The sequence below is a fragment of the Gorilla gorilla genome, chromosome 5 (assembly GCF_029281585.2).
Source record: "Gorilla gorilla gorilla isolate KB3781 chromosome 5, NHGRI_mGorGor1-v2.1_pri, whole genome shotgun sequence".
In the NCBI taxonomy this organism is placed as follows: domain Eukaryota; kingdom Metazoa; phylum Chordata; class Mammalia; order Primates; family Hominidae; genus Gorilla; species Gorilla gorilla.
Genome location: NC_073229.2, coordinates 72,052,469 through 72,077,237, shown reverse-complemented (window position 1 = coordinate 72,077,237; position 24,769 = coordinate 72,052,469). Strand labels below are relative to the sequence as shown.

The 24,769-nt window shown below is 36.3% G+C and overlaps 1 protein-coding gene across 9 annotated transcripts in view; it reads right to left on the bottom strand.

Annotated features, from left to right (window-relative positions):
- Positions 1–16,179: 16,179 nt before the first annotated feature.
- MLIP (muscular LMNA interacting protein) overlaps positions 16,180–24,769 on the bottom strand; it is a 243,042-nt gene continuing 234,452 nt past the window's right edge. For 5 of the 9 annotated variants that reach the window (XM_055391121.2, XM_055391119.2, XM_055391122.2 and 2 more), the window contains one exon: positions 16,180–17,915. In XM_055391121.2, the coding sequence (XP_055247096.1) occupies positions 17,850–17,915 (66 nt within the window). In that variant the 3' untranslated portion in view covers positions 16,180–17,849. Of the gene's footprint in view, positions 18,016–24,769 lie in introns of all 9 variants that reach the window. The other 4 variants (XM_055391124.2, XM_055391123.2, XM_031012543.3 and 1 more) reach the window with 1 other exon arrangement.

Genomic DNA, 24,769 nt, shown 5'->3' with positions numbered 1-24,769 from the left:
GAGAGAGAGAGAGAGGGATTTGTTCATTGTAAGTTCAATTCATTCTAGATTTACTTGGGATGCAAATGTTTGGATTTAGTTTTGGTCTGGTTTGGTTTGGTTGTTCTAATGTCACTCATCCTTATGTAGGATCTGTGTGGATTGAGTTGAGGTTTAAATACTGGAAAAACTCAGAAACCCTTTTCCATGTTTCTGATATGTACCCTCCTCTTTAGCAATCACAAGGCCTTCTTCACAGGTGCAGTTCTCTCTCTGCTAAGGCTTCCATCCTCCTCGGCCTGGAGAACTGGTCTTCACCCTTCTGTCTCAGCTTAAACCTCCACTCCTCACTAAAATCCCACCCATCTCATTGCTGACGACTCCTGTGGTACCTTCTAACTTGCAGCAGTGTGAAAGCACATGGGGTCACTGATAGTAATACCCCCAAGTGCCACTGCAGCACAGTTCCTGGCACAGAGTAGATGCTCAACTAAAACAACCACAAATTTGTAAAATGAATCCATTAATAAGCTAATTAATAAACCCAAAACACTCTTTCTGCACCATCCCCATTGAAAGCTACTTCTGCTACCTGAGTCAGCCAGAAGACTTTCTTAGGTAAATAACATTCAACTCCAAGGTGGCTTAGTATCTGTGTGAATTTAAGTCATGTCACCTAACATCTTTGTGCCTTAGTTTTCTCACCTATGAAATGAAAAAAAAAAATCAAAGTAAATAATTGGATAATATAATTAAGTAGACAACAGCATAATATATTGCACATATAAAGAATTCAATTAGCATTAACTGTTATTATCACTGTGGTAGTGGTAATATTATTCTTATGAATGTGTGATATACTTAGAATTTACAATTATGTGTTTAACATTTCCTTTTTTCCAAGATTACTGAATTATTATAAAATGAATATCCTTATAAACACCCAGGCCAAAAATCAGAACTTTGACAGCCACACTAGACTGCTTTCTACATGTTCCATTCCAATCACAGCCTCCTCTCTCCCTCCAGGAGTAACCTGACTTCCGTAGTCATTGCTTCCTTGTGTTTCTTCATGTTTTTGTCACCTAATTTTTATTTATAAGCCCTATTATTATCTTTTTAAAAATGTTTTTATAGTCTATTTGAATCTATAGGCTCCTTCTCCATCTCTTTCTCTGTCTCTTCTATTACAATAAATATGCTGAAGAGCTCAAGATTTTTTCCTATACAGTTTCCCGCTGCCTGCATTTTGTTAATTGCATCCTCATGGAACCATTCAACTCCTTCCTCTATCCCGTTTGTAAATGATTTGCTACATCTTCATTCTCAAAGGATAAAGCCACTTTAAGCTTCATATGGCCTTAATCATACACCTAACTATACATGTAATACTTACCACTTCCATGTTCTTAATCCCACATCACTCTAGTCATTTCTGGCTGTCTGAAGCTCATTTACTAACACATTGTCTTCAAAAGGGAACCTAGTAACAATGTCTCCTGAGTTACTGCATGTTGACCAGTTTGTGGGTGCCATTTATACTTCAAGGACAGTTTTGTTGAATATAAGTTTCTTGAGTCACATTTTCTTTCCTTGAGTCATGTTTTATATAGTACTACACATTCTTCTGGAATTCTAAATTTTCCAATATGAATTTTGAAAGCTCAGAGGATAATCTAATTTCCTTTTCCCCACAAGCTATGTGCTTTTCTTGCCCAGACATAAAAAGAGATTCTTGGTGGGCATTTTCCTTTGAGTTGTTTTTATTTATTTATTTTTTTTCATTACAACTTTACTAAGATGTAATTCGTGTACCATAGAATTCACCCCTTTAAAGAGTATGACTCAGTGATATTTTAGTGCATTCACAAAGTTGTACAACCATCATTACTACCTAATTTTTGGATATCTTAATCACCCCAAAAACAAACCTCATAAGCATTAATAATCACTCCTCTTCCTCAAGTCCCTGGTAATCACTAATTTACTTTCTATTTCTCTATTTGGCTATTCTGCACTTTCATATCAATGGAATCACACAATATGGGCCTTTGGGATTTACTTCTTTCGCTAAACATGTTTCCAAAGTTTATCTAGGCACGTATTAGTACTTTATTCCTTTTCATTGTCAAATAATATTGCAGCAGATTGATCAACTACATATCTTTGAGTCATATATCAGTTGATAGATATTTTGATTTTCTCCATTTTTTGGCCATTATAATAGTATAATAACGCACAATTAAAATGTATGTAGGAATTTTGTATGTATACATGGTTTCTTTTCTCTTTGCTATACACATAAAACTGGAATTGCTGGATCAAATGTTAACTCTATGTTTAATATTTTTTCTTCATGTTTTCAATTTTAAAATTGTTTTCTCTAAGTCATTTACTGGCATTTCTCATTAGCTAGGGACAAATCTTTACGAATGGTTTATATAAGATACTTCAGTATGCAAGTAACAGAAACTCAACTTAAACTGGCTGAAGCAAAAAAAGATATGGTGGCTCTAAGGCTGGTTAATTGAGAAACTTAAAAACATTATCAAGAATCAAAATTGTCTCCATAGTTCCACTTTGTCATCGATTTCTCAGTGCTACAAAGTGACTGCAATATCTCAGGTAATCTTCTTGCATCAATGTAAAAAGGAAGAAAAGTGAACTATTATTTTATCTCTATTTTTTATTGTGGTTTTAAAAGTCACACATATCATTAAACCTACTGTCAACAATTTTTTGTTATACTTTAAGTTCTAGGGTACATGTGCACAACGTGCAGGTTTGTTACATATGTATACATGTGCCATGTTGGTGTGCCGCACCCATTAACTCGTCATTTACATTAGGTATTTCTCCAAATGCTATCCCTCCCCACTTCCCCCACCTCACAATAGGCCCTGGTGTGTGATGTTCCCCTTCTTGTGTCCAAGTGTTCTCATTGTTGAATTCCCACCTATAAGTGAGAACACGCGGTGTTTGGTTTTCTGTCCTTGAGATAGTTTACTGAGAATGATGGTTTCCAGCTTCATCCATGTCCCTACAAAGGACATGAACTCATCCTTTTTTACAGCTGCATAGTATTCCATGGTGTATATGTGCCACATTTTCTAATCCAGTCTATCATTCATGGACATTTGGGTTGGTTCCAAGTCTTTGCTATTGTGAATAGTGCTGCAATAAACATATGTGTGCATGTGTCTTTATAGCAGCATGATTTATAATCTTTTGGGTATATACCCAGTAATGGGATGACTGGGTCAAATGGTATTTCTAGTTCTAGATCCTTGAGGAATCGCCACACTGTCTTCCACAATGGTTGAACTAGTTTACACTCCCACCAACAGTGTAAAAATGGTCCTATTTCTCCACATCCTCTCCAACACCTGTTGTTTCCTGACGTTTTAATGACTGCCATTCTAACTGGTGTGAGATGGTATCTCATTGTGGTTTTGATTTGCATTTCTCTAATGGCCAGTGATGATGAGCATTTTTTCATGTGTCTGTTGACTGCATAAATATCTCCTTTTGAGAAATGTCTGTTCATATCCTTTGCCCACTTTTTGATGGGGTTGTTTTATTTTTTCTTGTAAATTTGTTTAAGTTCTTTGTAGATTCTGGATATTAGCCCTTTGTCAGATGAGTAGATTGCAAAAATTTTCTCCCATTCTGTAGGTTGTCTTCCTCAAGATTGTTTTGGCTATTCAGGGTCCTTTGTGGCTCCACATGAATTTTAAGATTTTTTTCTATTTTTGTAAAATGTGTTAATGGAATTCTGTTAAGGATTGAATTGAATCTGTAAAATTCTTTAAATAGTATGGACATTTTAGCGTTGTTGTCTTCCAGTTTATGGACATAGATGCCTTCCCATTTATTTTTATCTTTTAAAATTTATTTTCCAATGTTTTATAGTTTTCTGTGTCCAAATCAATGTTGAATAGAAGTGGCAAGAGTGGGCATTCTTGCCCTAATCTAAGAGGAAAACCCTTGTTTTTAAGAGGAAAAATTTTTATTTTTGTACCATTTAGTATGATAGTAGCTGTGGGGTTTACATATATGGCCTTTTGTTGTGTTGAGGCAAATTCCTTCTATTAGCTGAGTGTTTTTAATCATGAAAAGGGGTTGAATTTTATCAAATAATTTCTCTGAACCTATTGAGATGATTATCTAATTTTTAATCCTTCCTTCTGTTAATTTGATGTATCATACTGAATGAATTTTGTGAATTGAAACATCCTTGCAATCCAGAGTTAAATTGCACTTGGTCGTAGTGTATAACCTTTCTTTTTTTTTTTTTTGTGAGACTTTGTCTTGCCCTGTCCTCGCCCAAGCTGGAGTGCAGTGGCGCTATCTCGGCTCACTGCAACCTCTTCCCCCTGGGTTCAAAGGATTCTCCTGCCTCAGCCTCCCGAGTAGCTAGGACTACAGGCGCCCGGCTAATTTTGTCTATTTTTAGTAGAGACAGGGTTTCACCGTGTTAGCCAGGATGGTCTCTAGCTCCTGACCTCGTGATCCGCCCGCCTCGGTCACCCAAAGTGCCGGGATTACAGGCGTGAGCCACCACGCATAATCTTTTTAATGTGCTAGAATTGAATTCAGTTTGCTAGCATTTTGTTGATGGTTTTTGCATCTGTATTTATCAGATATATTGGACTGTAATTTTGTCTTCTTTAATGTCTTTGGCTAGATTTGACATCAGGATAAGGTTGGCCTTATATAATAAGTTTGGAAGTGTTTTGTCTTTAATTTATAGAAACATCTGAGAATGATCGGCACTAATTCTTTAAATGTTTGTGAAATTCACCATTGAAGCCACTTGGTTCTAGGTTTCTCTTTCTTGGGAGGTTTTTCATTACTGATTAATCTTAGGAGTTACAGGTCTATTCAGACTTTATATTTCTTCTGGATTCAGTCTTGATAGTTTGTATAGTTTATCTAATTTGTTGGCATGTTATGATCATTTGTAATTTTGTAGCATCTGCTGTAAGGTCTCCTCTTTCGTTTCTGGTTTTATTTATTTGAATCTTCTCTCTCTCTCTCTTTTTTTTTTTTTTTTTTTTTTTTTTTTTTTTTTTTTTTTGGCCTGGCTAAAGTTTTAATGATGTTGTTCATCTTTTCAAAACATTAACTTTGTTTCATCTTTTTCTTCTTTGTTTCTCTATTCTTTATTTATTCCTGCTCTAATCATTATTTTCTTCTTTCTGCTAAGTTAGGACTTAGTTTGTTCTTCTTTTCCTAGTTCCTTGAGGTGTAAAGTTATTATTGGAGATATTTCTTTTTTAATATAGATATTTATCACTACAACTTCCCTTTCAGTACTGTTTTTGCTGCATCTCATAAGTTTCATTATTTTCTGTTTTCCTTTTCATTTGTCTCAAAATATTTTTCAATTTTCCTTTTGATTTTTTTTCTTTGATCCATTGGTGGTTAAGAGGTGATTTTTTTTTCTCTTCCACATATTTGTGAATTTTTTCAATTTTCCTTCTGCTATTGACATCTACTTTCACTCCTTTTGTTAGAAAAAATATTTGGAATGATTTAAATCTCCTTAAATTAGTTAACACTTGTTTTGTGATGTAACTTATGATCTATCCTGGAAAATGTTTCATGTGCACTTGAGCAGAATGGGTATTCTGCTCTTTGAGGGTAGAATGTTCTGTATATGTCTGTTAGTTCTATTTGGATTATAGTGTTATCCAGATCTTCCATTTCCTTATTGATCTGTCTGTATATTCTATCCATTATTAAAAGTGGGAAACTGAAGTCTCCTACTATTATTGTGTTTCTGCCCATGTCTTCAGTTCTGTCAGTGTTCACTTCATATATTTAAGTATTCTGATATTGGGTACGTGTATAATTATAATTGTTATGGCTTCCTGGTGAATTGACCCTTAAATCATTATATGATGATCTTCTCTGTTTCTTGTGAACATTTTTTTGACTTAAACTCTATTTTGTCTGATGTAAGTACCACCACCTCTTCTTTCTTTTGATTACCACTTGAAATTAATATATTTTTCATATTTTTTTCTTAAGCCTATATGTGTTCTTTAATCTAAAGTAAGTCTCTTATAGATAGTTTATAGCTGACACTTATGTTTGTTTGTTGCTTGTTTGCTTCTATCAAGTAACCCACTCTGTGCCATTTGATTATGATGTTTAATCCCTTTATATTTAAGGTAATTATTGACAGGGAAGGAGTTAGTATTTCAATTTTGTTGGTTTCTATGTGTCTTTTAGCTCTTTGCCCCTCTTTTTCTCTGTTGCTCTCTTCCTTTGCATTTTGTTGATTTTTGTTGTTGTGACATACTTTGATTTCTTTTGCATTTTTCTTTGTGTATCTCCTGTTGTTATTTTTTGTAGTTACCACAGGGTTTACATAAAACATAATTTTTTCATGCTTTTTGTTATTCATTTATTTGGTGATCTGACAAGATAATTTCAAATGATCTGTCTTTGAGTTCATCATTCTTTCTTTTGCTTCATCAAGTCTCTTGTTGATCACCTCTGATTAATTTTTCAATTCAGCTATTGCATGCTTCAACTCCAAAATTTCTTTTGTCTTTTTTTATACTTTCTGTTTGTTATCTAATTGTTATCTCTTTCTATCAAATTTTGTTCATGCATCCTTCTCCTGAGTTTATTTAGCATCTTTATGACAGTTGTTTTGAATTACTTGTCTGGTAACTTATATACCTCCATTTTCTTAGGGTCAATTTTTACAGATTTACTTTATTCTTTTTACTGGGCTACTTTTTTCTATTTCTTTATGTTTCATATAACTTTGAATTGATACCCATACATTTGGGGGAAAAAAATCCACCTCTCCTACTCTTTACAAACTGGCCTCATACAGGAAAATACTTTTACCACTCATGTTGGCTAGAGATTTTGAGGGCTTTCAGACTTTTTCTGTAAATATGCCTTCTTTTGACTTGTGTGTGTATATTCCTAATTAGAGGAATGTGTCAGCTTCTTTTTATTTTCAGGATTTTATAATCTCTTGTTCCTGTTGGTGTCTGCTGTACACAGGCCCTCTGAAGAAGTAGCATGCTGCCCAATTTTTTTTTTGTTATTGTTGTTCTAAGTGTCCCCAAGGCATTCCATGTCCTATTCACACTCATACTGAAGAGACAGAAATCAGCTCCTTAGACAATTTCTTTAAAAGCAGAGATACACACCAATGGAACAGAACAGAGCCCTCAGAAATAATACCACATATCTACAACCATCAGATCTTTGAAAAACCTGACAAAAACAAGAAATGGGGAAAGGATTCCCTATTTAATAAATGGTGCTGGGAAAACTGGCTAGCCATATGTAGAAAGCTGAAACTGGATCCTTTCCTTACACCTTATACAAATATTAATTCAAGATGGATTAAAGACTTACATGTTAGACCTAAAACCATAAAAACCCTAGAAGAAAACCTAAGCAATACCATTCAGGACATAGGCATGGGCAAGGACTTCATGTCTAAAACTACAAAAGCAATGGCAACAAAAGACAAAATTGACAAATGGGATCTAATTAAACTAAAGAGCTTCTGCACAGCAAAAGAAACTACCATCAGCGTGAACAGGCAACCTACAGAATGGGAGAAAATTTTTGGAAAATTTTGTCAAAATTTTGACAAAAGGCTAATACCCAGAATCTACAAAGAACTCAAACAAATTTACAAGAAAAAAACAAACAACCCCATCAACAAGTGGGCGAAGGATATGAACAGACACTTCTCAAAAGAAGACATTTATGCAGCCAACAGACACATGAAAAAATGCTCATCATCACTGGCCATCAGAGAAATGCAAATCAACACCACAATCAGATACCATCTCACACCAGTTAGAATGACGATCATTAAAAAGTCAGGAAACAACAGGTGCTGGCTGGAGAGGATGTGGAGAAATAGGAACACTTTTACACTGTTGGTGGGAGTATAAACTAGTTCAACCATTGTGGAAGACAGTGTGGTGATTCCTCAGGGATCTAGAACTAGAAATACCATTTGACCCAGCCATCCCATTACTGGGTATATACCCAAAAGATTATAAATCATGCTGCTATAAAGACACATGCACACGTATGTTTATTGTGGCACTATTCACAAGAGCAAAGACTTGGAGCCAACCCAAATTTCCATGAATGATAGACTGGATTAAGAAAATGTGGCACATATACACCATGGAATCCTATGCAGCCATAAAAAATGATGAGTTCATGTCCTTTGTAGGGACATGGATGAAGCTGGAAACCATCATTCTCAGCAAACTATCGCAAGAACAAAAAAACAAACAACACATGTTCTCACTCATAGGTGGGAATTGAACAGTGAAAACACTTGGACACAGGAAGGGGAACATCACACATCAGGGCCTGTTGTGGGGTGGGGGAGGGGGAGGGAAAGCTTTAGGAGATATACCCTATGTAAATGACAAGTTAATGGGTGCGGCACACCAACATGGCACGTGCATACATATGTAACAGACCTGCACATAGTGCACATGTACCCTAGAACTTAAAGTATAATTAAAAAAAAAAAGCTGGAATGTTGGATGCACACTCTCCTCTTCTCTATTCTGCTAAGGGAGAGGTCGTCATGCTGTATCAGGCTCTGTATGCTCTATAATAGACCCTCAGGAGCAGTAGCACCCTGCACAACTCTTTTTTTATTCCCAGTGACCCCCAAATATCTGGATTATGCTAGGTCCTGTCAGTGCTCCAAGACAGAAAAGAAGGTGTCAACCCCTTGAACAGTCCCACAAAATGTCAGAGCATAGTACTAAGGCAGAGTCTTCTCTCTTTCTCCACCCAGAGAAGCTAATAGCTTGGAGATTTCTCCTGATTGCATATTGCTGGTGCTAGGCTAGGGAAAGGAACTATGACAAAAGACTGCCACAAGTTTTCCTGTTATCTTTGATGCAGCTTATTCTATGCTTGTCAGGGTGCAGGAAACTATTAACTGGCTTCTTGATTTCTCATAAAAGGAATTGGTTCATGTATTGTTCTTATATTGGTGTTTCCATGGGAGTAAAGAAAATATGGATCTTCCTATTCCACTATCTTCCCTACATCACTGTCCTGTTATGTCTTTTTTTAAGAGCTATGAAACGCTTCCTAGAAAACCCTAAGTAGGGTTTCTCTTAAATCTCATTGACCAAAATTAGGTCTCTCAGACAGCCCCCTTGTTAGGTCAATCAATGACATTGTGTCCCATTGGCACTGGGAACTAGGACAAGTACATTTTAATTTTGAAAATGTTGCAAGGATATTATTTCTTTTGTACAATAAAATAAATGAGTTTTGAGAAATTGGCAGGAAGGAAAGATAAGTAGAACTCTAATGGTGTTAACATTGCAGCAAGACTGTATTTTGTGGAATTTTTGTCTATATAAGCAAAAATTCTTGAGTTGGCAAGAATTGGCATATCAGGACTATGTGGAGGCCCAACCTTGCATGAAAGAAATAACACAGCGCAGCTAGGGTGGTCTGCTTACCAGACCATTCTCCTGGCACTGGGGCCTGACTTTGGGACATCCCTCTAGGCATGGGTCTCTGAGCATCTTAGAGTACCTGGTTGACCCAAGCAAAAAATAAAGAGTCAAGATACTCTGCATGGGAGAAATGGGGACAAGGGCCCATGCAGTTCCTAGTGCCAACTCAGGATGCCCCATTTGGGTAGCACTGCCAATCCTGGCTCATCACAGTAATCAGAGGGGGTTTAGACACTTTAGGGAAGGTACTCCAAAGCTGAGGGCCTCTTGAAGTACAGAACCCAGAGCATAAACACTACTTGCCTGATGATAGAAGGAGTGTTGAGAATCTGAGTTGGTTCAGACCTCCAGAGTGAATGAGAAATGGGGAGGAAAAATAGAGCAACAAAGGAAAGTGTTGTCAAAGGGCCAAACTGCAACACTTCAGGACAGGGGTGGTAACAGGTTTCAGCTGGAACATAAGTTACTACCTTATGATTATGGCTGGCTGGAACTCTGTGTGGAGGATTCTGAAGCCAAACCTAGACTCTATAGCTCAAGACCATGATCAGAAAAATATTCTGGCATGAGTATGGGATAAGGGATGGGGAAGACTGATACCAAATGGTTGCCATTCTGACTGAGAAGAGTTGTCTTAGCCCCTAACACCTTGGGTTTCTACAAAAGCAGGCATATCCCACCACATTGGTGTTCATTAGTCTGTGTTAAAATATTCAAAAGATTAGATTATTCTGGAGCCATCAGAACTAAAAGAGCATGTTTATAATTCCACTGGTAGTCATCAGGTACAGGAGTGTGTCTATTTGTGTGAAGATGTATGTATGTGAGGAAGAAAAAGCGGTTGTGCAGTGTGTGTGTGGTGTGCATGTAGAAGTATGTGTGTGTCAGGAGGGTGTATGTATTGGGAAGTACATTGGGAAGCTCAGAGGCTGGGGAAATGTGACTAGGTTAAAATGAAAGAATGATTTGACAACTCATCTACTTTTATTCCTTTGCCTAACCCCCAGCCCTGAATCAGGGAAGGTGCTAGCAGGCTGTGACACTTCCAAAGCCAGAAGCCTAAAATGACTGCCTAATCAGCTACCATGTCCAAGAGGTGACTGGGAAGTGTTTTCCAGGAAAGCCTTCTCTGAGGTTGTGTCTAGCTGGCCCTGACAGCAAAAGAAGCTCTCTTTGTTACAAATATCTGAAATTCTTTTCCCAGGAGAGTACAATAAAGCAGAAGCTTATCAGGTATACAAAGCATATTTTTTAAGTTAAATTCCGGCTCTAAGCATAAATGGAAATATGATGTGAACAGAAAGGACAATTCAGCCAGCTGCAGATTTCCATTTATATATTTTATTAATTGTAGAGATAAAGCCCTCACTTAGGAAATGGCCTGACATGTAAAATTTTCATAAGCCTAAAAATGTGTCTTATGTAACCAAAGTGACTTTGGGTTTTAGAGCTGATTTGCAACTTGGTCTCATATATTCTGCTCTATTTAAATCCTCTAAAGTAAGTACAACTTTCACATAGCCAATAGAAACTAAAAATTTTTCTAGTCATTTTCCCAGAAAGTCAAGCTTACTTTCAGTGAACTGCGCATTTCAGTGTTTCTCTGTCTATTACTGTCTACTTCTAAGGTAGAAAGCATTGATTACCTTCACCATAGCTTATTAATCAATGCATGACCACCAACTGAGACTCCAAAACAGTTCTAGTCTAGTGAACACCCACTCCGACACTCAGGCCCTCAGACCTGAGATCTCCACAGCCGTACCAGTGACTTGAATAGGATAGAGGACCATCAAGCTGAGGAATCAGTCCCTCAGGGGAGTGTCATATCAGAGCTCAGGATGTGGTCCAAACTCAAGTTATTGATATGAAAGGGGCCTGGCAATGAGGGAGAGTCCAAGTGTGTTAGTGGCAGAGTAGCTGAGAAGATAGAAGATCTCAGTAGGTGAAAGGGGCTAAAGAGTAGCCCGTCGTGGGAGCTCTGTGGCTGGTTGTCTCACCTTGGGCAGGGAATGCCTGAGGAGCAACTCCAGAAGGGACCAACAAAACTGTTTTTTGGGTTGGGTTTGGGGGATTCTTTTGTTGTTTGTTTTACTATGATGATTCCAATTTGCTGAAGTTCTGTGATATTTTCACTTTCTTTAAAGTAAGAATGGGAAAAAAGTTGTGGTAGATTTTAAGGTGAAAATTTTGGCTACTACTTTCTGAGCACTAATGGCATTACTTATTATTGTATTTCTTGACGCAGCTCTGAGGAAAGAAGCTTTTTGTTTAGAAAAATCAATAAGCTATTTATATGGATAAAAGATCTAAGAAAGAGATAGTAAAACAGTTGTATAAAAATTAAGAAGCAATTTGTGGACAGAATGAAGTTAAGGAGAGAGAAAATGAGAGAAGGACTCCAAACAGCAAGGTGGAAATGGAAGATGCCAATTTGTCATAAATGACTCATTCCTTTTTAAGAACTGGAAAGTATAAAATCCAGTTTAAATAGTCTGTCATTTGTTGACATGTAATAAGTCTTCATCTCTCAGTTATCACCATAGCTCACAAATCTTCAGTAAAAGTCTAGCTTATACCTTGGTGGAGGGGACTTGTAGGTAGGGATTCTCAGGTAAAGGGAATGTGATCCACACTGAAGGCGCGCTAAGAGTGTTTCAGCAAGATGCGAAGTAGGACACGAATGTTCCATAGAAGCTAGGAATTTGCTCTAGAAAAATATAATCTTTGGGAATTCACAGAAATCTTGGAGAGGGCATTGAATTTATCTTAACAAGCAGGGATGTGTTAAGCCAGTCTTAACTAGAGGCAGCATTCTACATATTACTATTGAGAATGATTTAGCAAGTGTATTCTGAAGTGGTGAACAAATCACAGTGGGTTTTCTCGATTATTCAGGGAATAGGGTGTTATAACAGAAGTTTTCAGTATTAGAGTGGTAAAGCACTAGCACATGTAGAAGAAGAGAGGAAGAGCAGCTGGCATGCCACTGAAACGGATATAATCTCTAAATCCTCCTGTATCGTGATGGAGTGTCAAGTAAGGCAGAAGTTTGAAAAGAGAAATCAAAAATACAGAACTATGTCCATAGTCCAAGAAACAGTCTCTTTAAAGCAGATTTTGTTAATTTAGGAAGAATTGTTTGAGTAGTATTGTGCCCATCAAGATTGTCTGAGAGAAGTGGAGCTTAGTTCCCAAAAAGGAGTTTCATCTTGCATAAAGGAGGCTGTGGACAAGGGGATTCAGAGGAGAATATCCAAACGTAGTTATTCAGATTTCCTGCTTGTTGGGCAAGTGGAAACTTGAACTGTTAATCTGAAAAATCAGACTTGAAGCTATTTGCCGCCCGAGCTGGTAAAGAGGCTCCCTCCTGTCATAATCTCCATTCATAGCTCTTACTGATGTACCCTTAGAGAAGGGAATGTGACTTCCAAGGGAGTGTTAACTGTTTGACTCATGGCAGAAGAAAAATGGAAAACCACTTGTAGAGGAAAAAGACCTTTGGAGCAAAAAAGACCAAAATTCCAATCCAATTGTGCCACATCTTAACCTTAACGTTTAATCTCCCTTATTATTACCCCCGAAGCAAAAATGCAAGCAAAATCTGTGAGCAGTGATAGGACTGGAAACTTCGAAGAAAGTACACATTTTTGTTTTTTCCCTTTTATGTAAATATTATTAGTTGTGTGCAAAAACAAATTTTGGAAAATAGAATTTTCTCCCTAGTATTACTGCCTTAGTATATAATAATGAATGAAAGCTTCAGTCCTTGTTGGTATACTTTCCTAAATTCTGTTGAACCTACCTAATATTAACGGAGCACCGGTTCTTAAAAGTTCAGAGCCTGGCCTACTACGCATTCTTCAAAATCTACTTGTTTCTCTAATCTTAAATGACTTAAGTAAAAGGTTTTACAAACTTTATCTGTTCATTGGAAAAGAGAAGTAAGCTGCTAACTTTAATTTCTCCACAAATTCTGCTATTCTTACTTAAACTAGTATTGATTTAAAAAGAAAAACAAAAAGACTGAACTGTGACTCGAAAGCAGAGTTGACAAAATCTCTAGAATTTCTACGCCCTTAAGTGATTTAACTCAGCTCGAAGTTGAAAAGGCTTCTAAGCCTTGTGAGAAGTATTATCCAGTTCTATTCACATTATTATCAGAACCTTTTGCCTCTCTCTTAGTACTTCCACAGAACATATTTTTGGCTAAACATGTTTCTAATTGAGTTTTCCATTGTTTTAATTTAGATATTCTGTTCAATATTTTTAAACCACAATCTGTAGCCCCCTGGAAAAATTTGTCTTTTTTACTTTTCCTTCTTTTTTTTTTTTTTAGCATTTATGAATCTTCCTCTGCCTGTTGTGTGGTTTTATTTTTTGAATTTATCCCCAGAGTTTCCAATTAAGGAAAATATGGACTCAGGTGCTTAAGTGATGTTGAGCAATTGCATATACATCTGTTAGAAAACTTTTATAAGAAATTAAAGCATTTTTACTAAACTATAAAATGAAGAGAAAAGCCTATTTCTAGTCAAATAAATTGAAAATAATACATTTTAAAGTATGAAGGGAATAAAACATTTAATTTTACAACCTACCACAGGAATATATGAAATGTCCCCCAAATGTACTATATATTTTAAACAAATCCAGAAATATTTTCTAACTACTAGTTGATTATTCTAAGACCTCTGGATTTACTCTAAGCAAAGCAATCTTTTCTTCTTATCAATCAAGTTATCATCTCACACAGTTGATTTAATTTCTAATTGATAAAGAATTCACATGTAGAAATCTGCAGCAGTCTAGTTAAAGTAGAATTTTTGTTCCCTGTCCTGATTGCAGATTTTTCTGCTTGCCCAATAGATGAAATTCTGAGAATATTCCCTTGTTACTTAAGCTTTCAATTATCTCTTTGTTTCTGCACTTTACTTCAGAGACTATGAAGAACAATATTCAAAGGACCTTCCATTTTCACCAAATTAAAATTTCACAAGAAAATAATGGGTCCCACCGGTGATGTGTAATGAAAAGTCTGAAAAAAACAAAAGCTCTATAAAGAGGGAAGTCACAGCCATAGTCACGTAAAGGTTAATAGTCAGACTTAAGAATTACTACCCTAGTTTCCTTTCCTCTAAACTGAATGAAGTCTGAGGACTGTTCAGCCTGTGTCCTCAAATTTCTTAGTGGAAGTAAACTACAGTAGTTGCCTAATGTAGTAACTGGCTTCCCTAGCTTACTTCCTCACTTCCTTGTCAGTGTTTCCTATTATCATCTCCCAGATAAACTACTTGCACTAAATCCTTGTCTTAGAGTTCACTTCTGGAAGAACCCAAATAAAGATGCAGTCTCAGTACCTGGCAATTCCACATCATCTGTCTCCATCTCCTTCCTCCTCAGAAACATACATAGTGCCCCCAACCTCCTTAGTGCACTGAATGCGCTGTTCACCAAACTGAAAAGTCACTAATTCATGTTCCATGTTCTCCCCACAATCAACACTTGCCCTTCCTATGCTCATGCTCTTAAGACTTTGTTCTTTACTGAGAAACTGAACAAATAAATTAAACCATGATGTTCAGATGCAGCAATTTGTAGCAATGACAGAGTAGGAAAATCAAAAGACCTTGTGCTAGGTTTGTCATTCACTAATTTGGTGACCTCAGTCAAATAACCTGTTGGGCTCAAATGTTTCAGTAACAAGTGAAAGTTATCAGAATCAAAATGGAGTCACAAACATTTAAAAACAAAAATCTGATAGAGCCAGAAATGGCCATGAAGAGAGAGTTCTGCTGCTACTATGCCTGATAAAAGCTATTACAGAAAACTCTGCAAAATCACAACCTTGTACAAAAGCCATGGGAAGCTTATACAACAAAATATTTCTACAAGGACAGCAACTGCCTATCCAATCTTGAACTGGTGTCACCTTTGTTACTGATATTTGTAGTTAAGGATAATTATTTCAAAATTATCATGTAATCCTCCTCATTTTTTCCTTTAAAAATCTTTATTGCTTTTTACTTCCCTTAATATGCATGCAAATAGTTTACTATAGCCTATGTATACCCACTGCAATATTCTATTCCCAAATAAATTTCTTTTTCTTTTAAGGGCCTCACTCTGTTATTTAGGTTGACAAATGAAATGAAGATAATAATACTTGACTGAAAATTGCAATGAGTTAAAGGGTACAAAAGTCTTAGAGAATTGGAAAATATAGGATGAACAGGACACCACGTCAAACAACCTTCCCATTTTAAGAGTTGCCTCCAATGACATTGGAGCCTAATGTTTCAAAGCTCAGACCTTCAAAGGTGGAGAGGTACTTGGGGATATAAGAAACCTAATGCATTGCTGATGGGAATAAAAAATGGTGCAGCTACTCTAGAAAGCAATCTGGGAGGATTTCATCAAATTAAGTACATGGGAACTTCAGGATTAAACGATTCTAGTCCTATGTATGTATTCCAGAGAAATTCTCACAGAGGTCCACAAGCGGGCACATGCAAGAATGTACATCACAACAGTTGGTACAGGAAAACAACCTGAGAGACCAAGGCTGGGCGGGTAGATAAGTAAAATGTGATGAGACTCTACCACGCAGCTGTGAGAACACAATATAATAGATGTCTATAGAGCAATGTGTATAAAGCTTTAAAAACAGAGCTGAGTAGAAAAAAAACAAAAAAAAAACAGAATATAAGCAATACCATTTATATTTATTAAATATATATGCAGACAAAACAATGTACATCTTCAAAACATATATGAGCAAAAGGTATACATTAAATAAATAAGAATGTGTGCATACAGCAGAGAAGGGAAGATAGAAATTCTTATAAATGATGATCATTAATCAACAAGCATACATGAGGGGGGCTTGCCCAAATTTATGATAGAAATCTGCCATGAGCTGAGGAGTGTAATCAAGTCACCCTTTTGCACTGGAGATCCAAAAATGACTGCGTAAATAACTACACAAATGATTGAGTAAATGGCTTGGTCTTAGAATCAGATTACTTGGACTTGAATTCTGCCGCTGCCACTTACTAGCTTAATTTAACCATTTGGAGGAACCTGTTCTCACAAAAATAAAATATGGATAATAATATTACCAACATCACAGGCTCATTGTGGAGGTTAAATTAAATTCATGTAAAGCACTTGGTGTGGTGCATTGCTCAGGATAAGAGCACAGTGAATGTTAGAGATCATTATTAATAATCTAAAGTGATGCTTCACACAATTTATCAGGTTGATGGAGAAATGGTTTTTTTGGGGGGAAGGAGAGATGAGCAGAGGGCTTTATTGAGTCTCCTTTGCTTCTCTAACACCAACAAAGGAGACATCGAGAAGTTTTTATTTCCAGTTGTCAAATAATAGCTGAAATTGGAACGTTCTAAAATGGCTATTGGAGAATGAAGGAGCCTAGTTGCTCTTCTATTGGTCACTCTCCCTGCTAGAGTTTGGGTGATGGGACTGGGTGACGAAGCTTGATTTAGGGGCACTGTGGCTCAGAGCTGGCTCCACAGAGAACATGGGCAATGTGCAAAGAGTGAATGAAGCCAGTTTTCCCAAGACTGCTTTACCATCAGGGGCTCACTGTCCAGACTCCTGTTCTTTCTTAACGTGTGTTATCCTAGGCTTCCCATATGAGCAGAAGAAGGAAATCACTTAGAGGGGGCTAGGACAGACTGCTGGGGATGACAACTGGGAAATAAATTGAAGATGGCCAACATGGTGGGCACATGATGTGCCTCTAGGGGGCTCTCAGGACTGTCATCAAGTATGGGTTTTCTCTATGGTCTCTGCTGCTCTCAGGATTTTGGATACAAACTAACTCTAAAGTAGTCTTCACAAGAATCATGTGACAGGCAGAGAGACAGTGGTATCCCAGACACAGACACTCCAGTAACGCGATGTTCATCAGCACTGGGCTGCTCCTGGCATATAGTCTGTCCCAGCAGCACCGAATCCCAACAGAACAGGAAAGCAATATGTGTTATACAAAATACCAACTTTCTCATGTTCAAGATCTCACCAGAGAACCTCTGAATATCAGCATCTTCTGAAAGCTAATTAGTTACTTTAAAAGTTGTGATTTTTTTCATGTAAAAAAGTGAAGTAAAAGGGGAATAAAAACCTGACTCAGTTAGAAATGTATGCATTAAATAAAATTTGTATTGAAAAATAGTCACAGCCATTCTTCTATTTACCCACGATTCTTCTTTATTCGGCTGCTAAATATAGGGGCACGTTAGTATTGCGGTCAGCTTAATATTAAGTAGAAGGCATTAAAGGCTTGAACAGTGGTGCAAAAAGCTGTAGGTAAATCTCTCCTATGCTGGCTGTTAGCAGAGCACTGTGATGCTATATAACTGCAGCAAACTTTTTTTTGGTTCTGCTGCACTGCAGCTCATAAAGGGAGCACTCATTCTGGAAAAAAAAAAAAAAGTTAAATCTAGCAAGTGGTTAGCACCAGCATTCCAAAAAACTTCAGCAGCCTGTGTTTTCAGCCTCTGCGCCAACTTCATTGCTGTAAAATAAGAGAATATGGTAGTCAGGTTAAGATGAATAAATTTAAAAATATACACCTGAAAATTATACATTAATATTTGGGCATAGCATCTCCTACAAAAAAATGGTTTATACTACAATAGGAAAAGCTTATTTTTATTCCTTAAGTAGATCTTTCCTTGTTTCACTATTAATGGCATAATAAAGACAAACAGCTGTACCTTTACATCAGACTCCAATATCTTGGCAGTTCAGCAGAGCAGTTCTGGCCTCCTACAAAGTGCCACGATGGTTTTGAGGGGCAGGGGCTGCCTTAGGGAACAGCACTGTTATATCCCACCCACACCCACACCCTTCCATGACTTGGCTGATGACTTAACTTCACTTTAGCATTGACTGCACCATTCCCTAAAATGCATCATCTAACAAGGAGGTAAACTGAATAGGGATTGAATTAAGTCCCAGCTTTTGCAAAAGGGAACATTACAAAAGACCAAGACCAAATAACCTCTCACTTTTTTTCATGTATTGATTTGCTTGATCTTACAATTTTGCTCTGTGGTAGAGGAGTGATTCCAATAATTTCTTTACCCATTCAGTCTCTCTGTTCCTACATGATAGGGTTGGACCGTCTGGAACAGATAAGATAAACTTAATTGAGTGGAAGATGGCTATTGGCAACTGTGAAGGCAGATTATACAAAAGAAAGTATAAAAGAAAATATCAGAGATGAAGCAAGAAGAGAAATATAGTTCTAAGACATGTCTCTGATAGAACAATGTGATGGAATAATACCAACGGAGGAACCGACCAGAACTTTCTATTTCCAGGTTCCAACTCATGACTAACATGGGAAGCTTCCGAAATGCCTGGTAGAAAATAAAGGAGGTCAGTTGCCTTTCTGTAGGCAACTGTCTGTGCTTTGCCCTCAGCCAGATCATGAGGTGAAGAAGCAGTGGTGACTTAGAGCTGGCTCCTATGTGCAAGGTGTATGTCTTGGCCAAGCAGCTAAACAGTATTGTGAATCGCGGTTACATTCTGCATTATTATGAGAAAGTATATTTTAGACTAGAAGAAGGAGACAGATAAAAAGCATTAACAAAGGGGTGGCTCATGACTGCTCTGGTTTGTTCTGGCCATAGGAAATCAACAGGCAAAAAGTAAGAAGTAAGCTGTAGCTTTCATCATCTGGAATTCTCTGAAGCCCTAGAATGAAGGGAGGAAATGACTCAAGTACATCTCCTCATTAATTTTTCTAACAAATAAAAATTACCATTATTTTGCTTTTTCTGAAAGCTCCAACATGATTTTTCTTAAAGTACCAGCATTTAGTAGTTAATTTTACAAGAGGTTTAAGGAAATGATCATCATTTGGCTAATACTTTTTAAGTGCCATGTATTTTATATGCTAAGCACTTTACATACACTTAGGCAGACCTTCACAATCATTTGCTTCCATTTTACAAAGAATAAAATTGAAGCTCAGAAGGAGTCAATATCACACCAAAGGTCATAGTGCTCCAAATTAAACCCCAGTTTATTCCATGTTTTGTACTTGCTTTTGTTGTTCACATAGCCATTACTTAGTTTGTCTTAGTCAAACTAAAACCTATATTGAGTCTGGCTTGTGAAATGGTGAACTCTGTTACCAGGAGAGGTTCAATAGAAGATATATGAGCATATATGATGTAGATGGGATTATAACATTAAATAAAATATTGGAATAAATGCCTTCTAAGTTCCCTCTGAAATATAAAATTTTATTATAATAGGAATCATTAAATCAGATTGAAGCACCATAGGCAGATCATCCTCTGATGCCATGCCAGCAAGCTTAGCACTATTTCTCAGCTCTTCCTGAACCCACCAGCAGATCAAATAAATGTTTGGCCCCACAATTTAGCAGTCAGTTGGAAAAGTTGTACTATGCTATGACAGCTACAGCCATCGTTTTAGACACTTTGTGAAGTTTTTACTGGGTTTTTTTTTGCCAATCTCAGTATAGGTAAAGAGCTAAAAAACTTGGGAATAACAAAGGTGAACATGTAAGAAAAGTGAGAATCATCAACAAATAAATCAATTCTATTTTCAAACTAGCACACTGGCAGTTAAGGCTCAGTCTTTTATTATATTGCCAATGAAACAACACACTTATTTTGGATATAAGAAAATACAAGCAAGAAAGAACTTAAGATGCTTTGGAAGTCATAATTCCGGAACACAGTCAAACTCAAAATCTTGTTTTTTTTTTTTTAATTTAGAGTTAACTTTGGGTAATAGGTAATATATTCTTGTGAAACATTAAGCCAATGTTACAGAAAGCATTTTTTAAAAGAATGTGCTGTGTGAGTTGGTTTTTCATTCCCACTAAATGCAAGACCAAATATGCATATTCTTTACTGCAAAATGAAAACAAAATAACTTACATATGTGTTCTTGTGAATATGAAATCAGGCTGCATGTATTGAGAACAAAAAGCCATTTCCAAGAAATGTGTATCATAATATGATTAAATGCTGCATGTTCTTTTTTTTCCTGAAAGATTTCAAATGTTTTGTGCATTTATGTAACTATTGACTTTGGTGAAAAAATATAAAATCTGGTATCAGAGTTTATTATCCATAAGCCAGAAGCTATAAAACGTTCAGTAATTAAGGTCCTATAAAGGCAGCCTCATAGATAAAGGATGCAGGTACAATGGACTCTAAAGAGTACAATGTTGAATCTGGGGTCAAAACCGTGTGACATCTGGATGATGTGAGTTCCAAATAATTATTAACCCTGATCTTAGTGTTTTGTTTGTTTCTCTTGGAAACTAGAAATAGTCTTCCCAAGCCACCACACAGAGGAGTTGTAGGTCCTTTTAGTTCCTGACTTGTGCTCAACTTGACAATGACTCACTACAATATCAAACCCAACTTTAATCTGTTGAGATGACTTTGAAGGAGAGACCCCAAAATTGTCAAACGCGCACTTCTCCTATAGTAGATTTAACTGAGTTTCTAGAAGAGAAAAATAAATGAGACCTGTTTCTTTTTATTGGCTACTTCAGAACCAGACTCTCTCTGATTTTAATTCTGGTTCTTGCCAACCAAGTGTAAGAACAATTGGAAATTCAAAAAGAAAGGCTTAATTCTTGCTGCTGAGCATAAGGGGAGAGATTTCCCTTCTCCTTCTTTTTCTTAAAGCATTTACTTTAGAAAACTCATCATTGTAAGTACTGTCTCCTCTCTTTGAAATGTATACAAATTCTTTTGAAAACAGGTGGGCCTTTTGTCAGGCCCTGAAAAGTCTCTTTCAAGGACTTGAGAACCATGTCCTTTAAATGTAAACAACCAAGAAAGACATCATCCCTATCTGCCAGTTTCCAGGGAGGATAAGACTCTAACTTTAGCTCAAGCCTGGCTCAAAGTTATGAAACGACCCCATGTTCTAAAGATATGAGAAGTTTACTTTACCTTGTGTAAAGCCAGACACAGATTGTCATCCCAAATTCCAGGTGAACTTAGGATGAACTATGTATAATTAACGATGCTGTCATTTTTTTCTTACTTGAGGACCAACTTAATTATTGCTGATCTTGAGAATATGTATAAAATGGAGTCTATCTCCTTGGCTATACGAAGGGTGAGATTTCTTCCTGTCTTTGCAGTCTCTTAGCAGATTGCCTATGATGCACATCACATTCTGGTTCAATGTTATTCAATAACAAAAAGGGTTTTCTTTCTCTACTACCCTTGTGAAGGGAACTTCTGGGTTAGCAGAAAGGTTTTGTTTTGTTCTGTTTTTAAATTACACTTCCCCAACACAGGTTGGGGGCTTACAACACAAGAAAGTCATTTTGATGGGTCCATTGCTATCAAATCTGAGTATAGGAATATCCTTTCCTTTATTATTTCCCTGCTCACCTGATGACTGGGAAAGGTGGCTATCTACTCAGGTACCTGTATCAGGTGTCTTTATTTTTATAAGACAAATTTACCCTGGCCCTGTAGCCATTTGTCTATCACTGCATAGGAATCTTCTTTTAATCAACAGGTAATAATATCCAGATTCCAAATTCTTGCTTGAGATTACAACCTTCAACTCTCAGCAATCCAAGATGTATCAAAGCTTCATTTTGAGAAATAATGTTTTGGAAAATTGCCTGAAAAGAATAGAGTGGGCCTTTTTCTCTTGATAATTTTATTTTTACCCTTGAATCAAACCAGAAAATGAGAGTGGCTTCCACGGGCAAGTAATTTATTTTCTCTTTTCTATGTTCTCATCCAGAGGATAAAGTCAGAGGAATGGGATGGCTGCTTTATACTCTTAGAACCTTAGACATCAGTGGAGGTTCTGAAATTCAAAATAAAATAAACTCAGAAAGCTTATATACCACCAAAGTGGCAAATCAGTCATAGTCACCTTGCTAACAGAATTGTTATCTTGTAAACCCTTAAATGTTTATCAAAAATCTGCAAAGAGAAGGAATAAGAAAACACAAGAATTTGCCTAGTATGTGTTTTATGGGCAGCTAGTGAATGATTAGCTCTCAAGTTGTGTTAATAACAAATGAACCTGAAAGGTCAGAACCAAATGCATCTAATCATGTTTTGGGAAATCAATTGATCTTCAACTTGAAAATAAAATGCAGTAGTCATAGGGCTGCATGTAGCAGGTAATACAAAGAGGGGTGGTCTGTTTATATCTCATTCTGCAGTATGACTTTCACAAACAAGTCTGCAGAAGGAAAAGTAGTTTATGGAGTGGTTGTGGATAGAAGAGTTGCTGAACTTACAAGATGAGAAATACAATAAAAAATAATTGTCACTACTAGAATTTAATTTTCTCCGAAGTAACTCAACTCAGAAATCATTTATCTTAGTCAACGAGTATGCTTTGCCTGTATGGTGTTAAATATTCACCTTCTTAGAAATTACTGCATTGCTGTGAACAGTAAAAATCTATGAAAGTATTCTTCTTTGAAAATCAGCTGACACAATGGCCAAATCAATTATTTACAGATCTCATCTGCTTGTATGTAGTTTCATCAGTGACCATGTATTTTAAGTGTCATATAAAGTACAAATGAAACACTGGTTGGAATACACTAAGCCTCCAGACTCAGCTTGCACCAAATGCTATGCCAGCCCCATCCTAAGCAATTTCCAAACCTTGTATGGAATGTCAAGGCAAACAAAAATAAAGTATTAAATTTTACTAATGAAATTACAGTGGATCTCAACACAGAACAGAACTCTCAAAATTAATCTACCACAAATTAAAGCACATGTTATTCCTTTAAGCCATTGGACAGGAATTTGTTGTCACCCAAGTTTTTAGAAATTGAAATCATTCACTGCAACAAATTCTTTCATGATCCTTCTACTTTTACTTTCTATTTTGTGTTTTCAGGGTTGAATGACCGATTTATTTGATTGGCCTTCCTAGACTGCCAATGAAGGAACTATAATTTGAAGATCTCAACCTTTGATGCATATTTGAATAATCTGAAGAGATTTCAAAACATACAAATACCTTTGTCACCTATAAAGTTTCCTGATTTATTAATTTGTCTGGAATGGATCCCTGTCATATGACAAGGAAGTATATTTATCATTGGTGTGTTTCAAAAGTCAATTACAGATGATTCTAATGTTCAGCCAGGGTTGAGAACCACTGAGCTAGATGTTAAGTGGAATTATTTTTTTTGAGTTAGTTCCTTTTAAATGAACTTTAGAAATGATGTGAGTTATAAAAATGATGAGTAAGTCAAATCTGATATATCTAACATCTGTTTGCATTTAAATGAATTACTGAGTTAATTTTAAAAAGGTAGTATGTACAAATAGCCTGTTCTGATTCAAGAAATGACAGTCTGGTAGTAAGCAAGACAAACTAATGTCTTTAGGAAATGAAAGAAAAACCAAGAGGAAAATTCTGAGATACCATCAAGGGCTTTTCCATAATTTTTTATTTGCACTGGGTTTGTAACTGAAATGGTTTATTCCTTTAGGTCATATAGTCATAAGAACAGAATTGCTTTATAAAACTGATGTTTCTTGGTTGTTGTTGAAGGTAAATAAATAACAGAGAAAAGGTTTGGGGGAAATATATTGGTCAATATTAGTCTGACCACACATCATAAGAAGTTGTAAAAAGTTGCTAAATTGCTCCAAAATGTGCCAATATTACTAAGAAGTAAAATACAGAACACTGGAAGCATAAAATGGCCTTTTCCTTAACTATTTACATTTTTTTACTACTAACAGGTACTGTCTCTCACAAATGTTAAACTTCAAACTCTAAATGACATTTTTCATATATTCCAAACCTGAATCAAAATCATTTTATGGCAATCTTATCCACTATCTTAATTTTAAGTTTTGTCTCCAGGGTTGTGATAATTGGTGTGAAAAAATGCAAATACTACATCTATACCATTCTCTCTGGCTCACAAAGTCTTTTGCATTACCTAACATTCAGTAGTTCTCAATTTATTATCTGAACTGGCTGTTGTTGTAATTTAAATAACCAATTCATTTTCTCTTTTTTGTGTAGGAACACTCTTATTGTGTAGATATAGTCAATGTGAACTTGAACCAAAATTATTGTATTTGAAAGAAATACAAAGTTTCCTATTTTTTATATTCATCTGAAATGTGCAAAATTTATTTAATCATTCTTCTATTTCTGAAAGTATATATTTTTCTAATTTTTCACTATTACACAATTTGCCACCATACTGAAAGAGCTAACACATTTGACAAAAAGTTATCAACTTTGATATA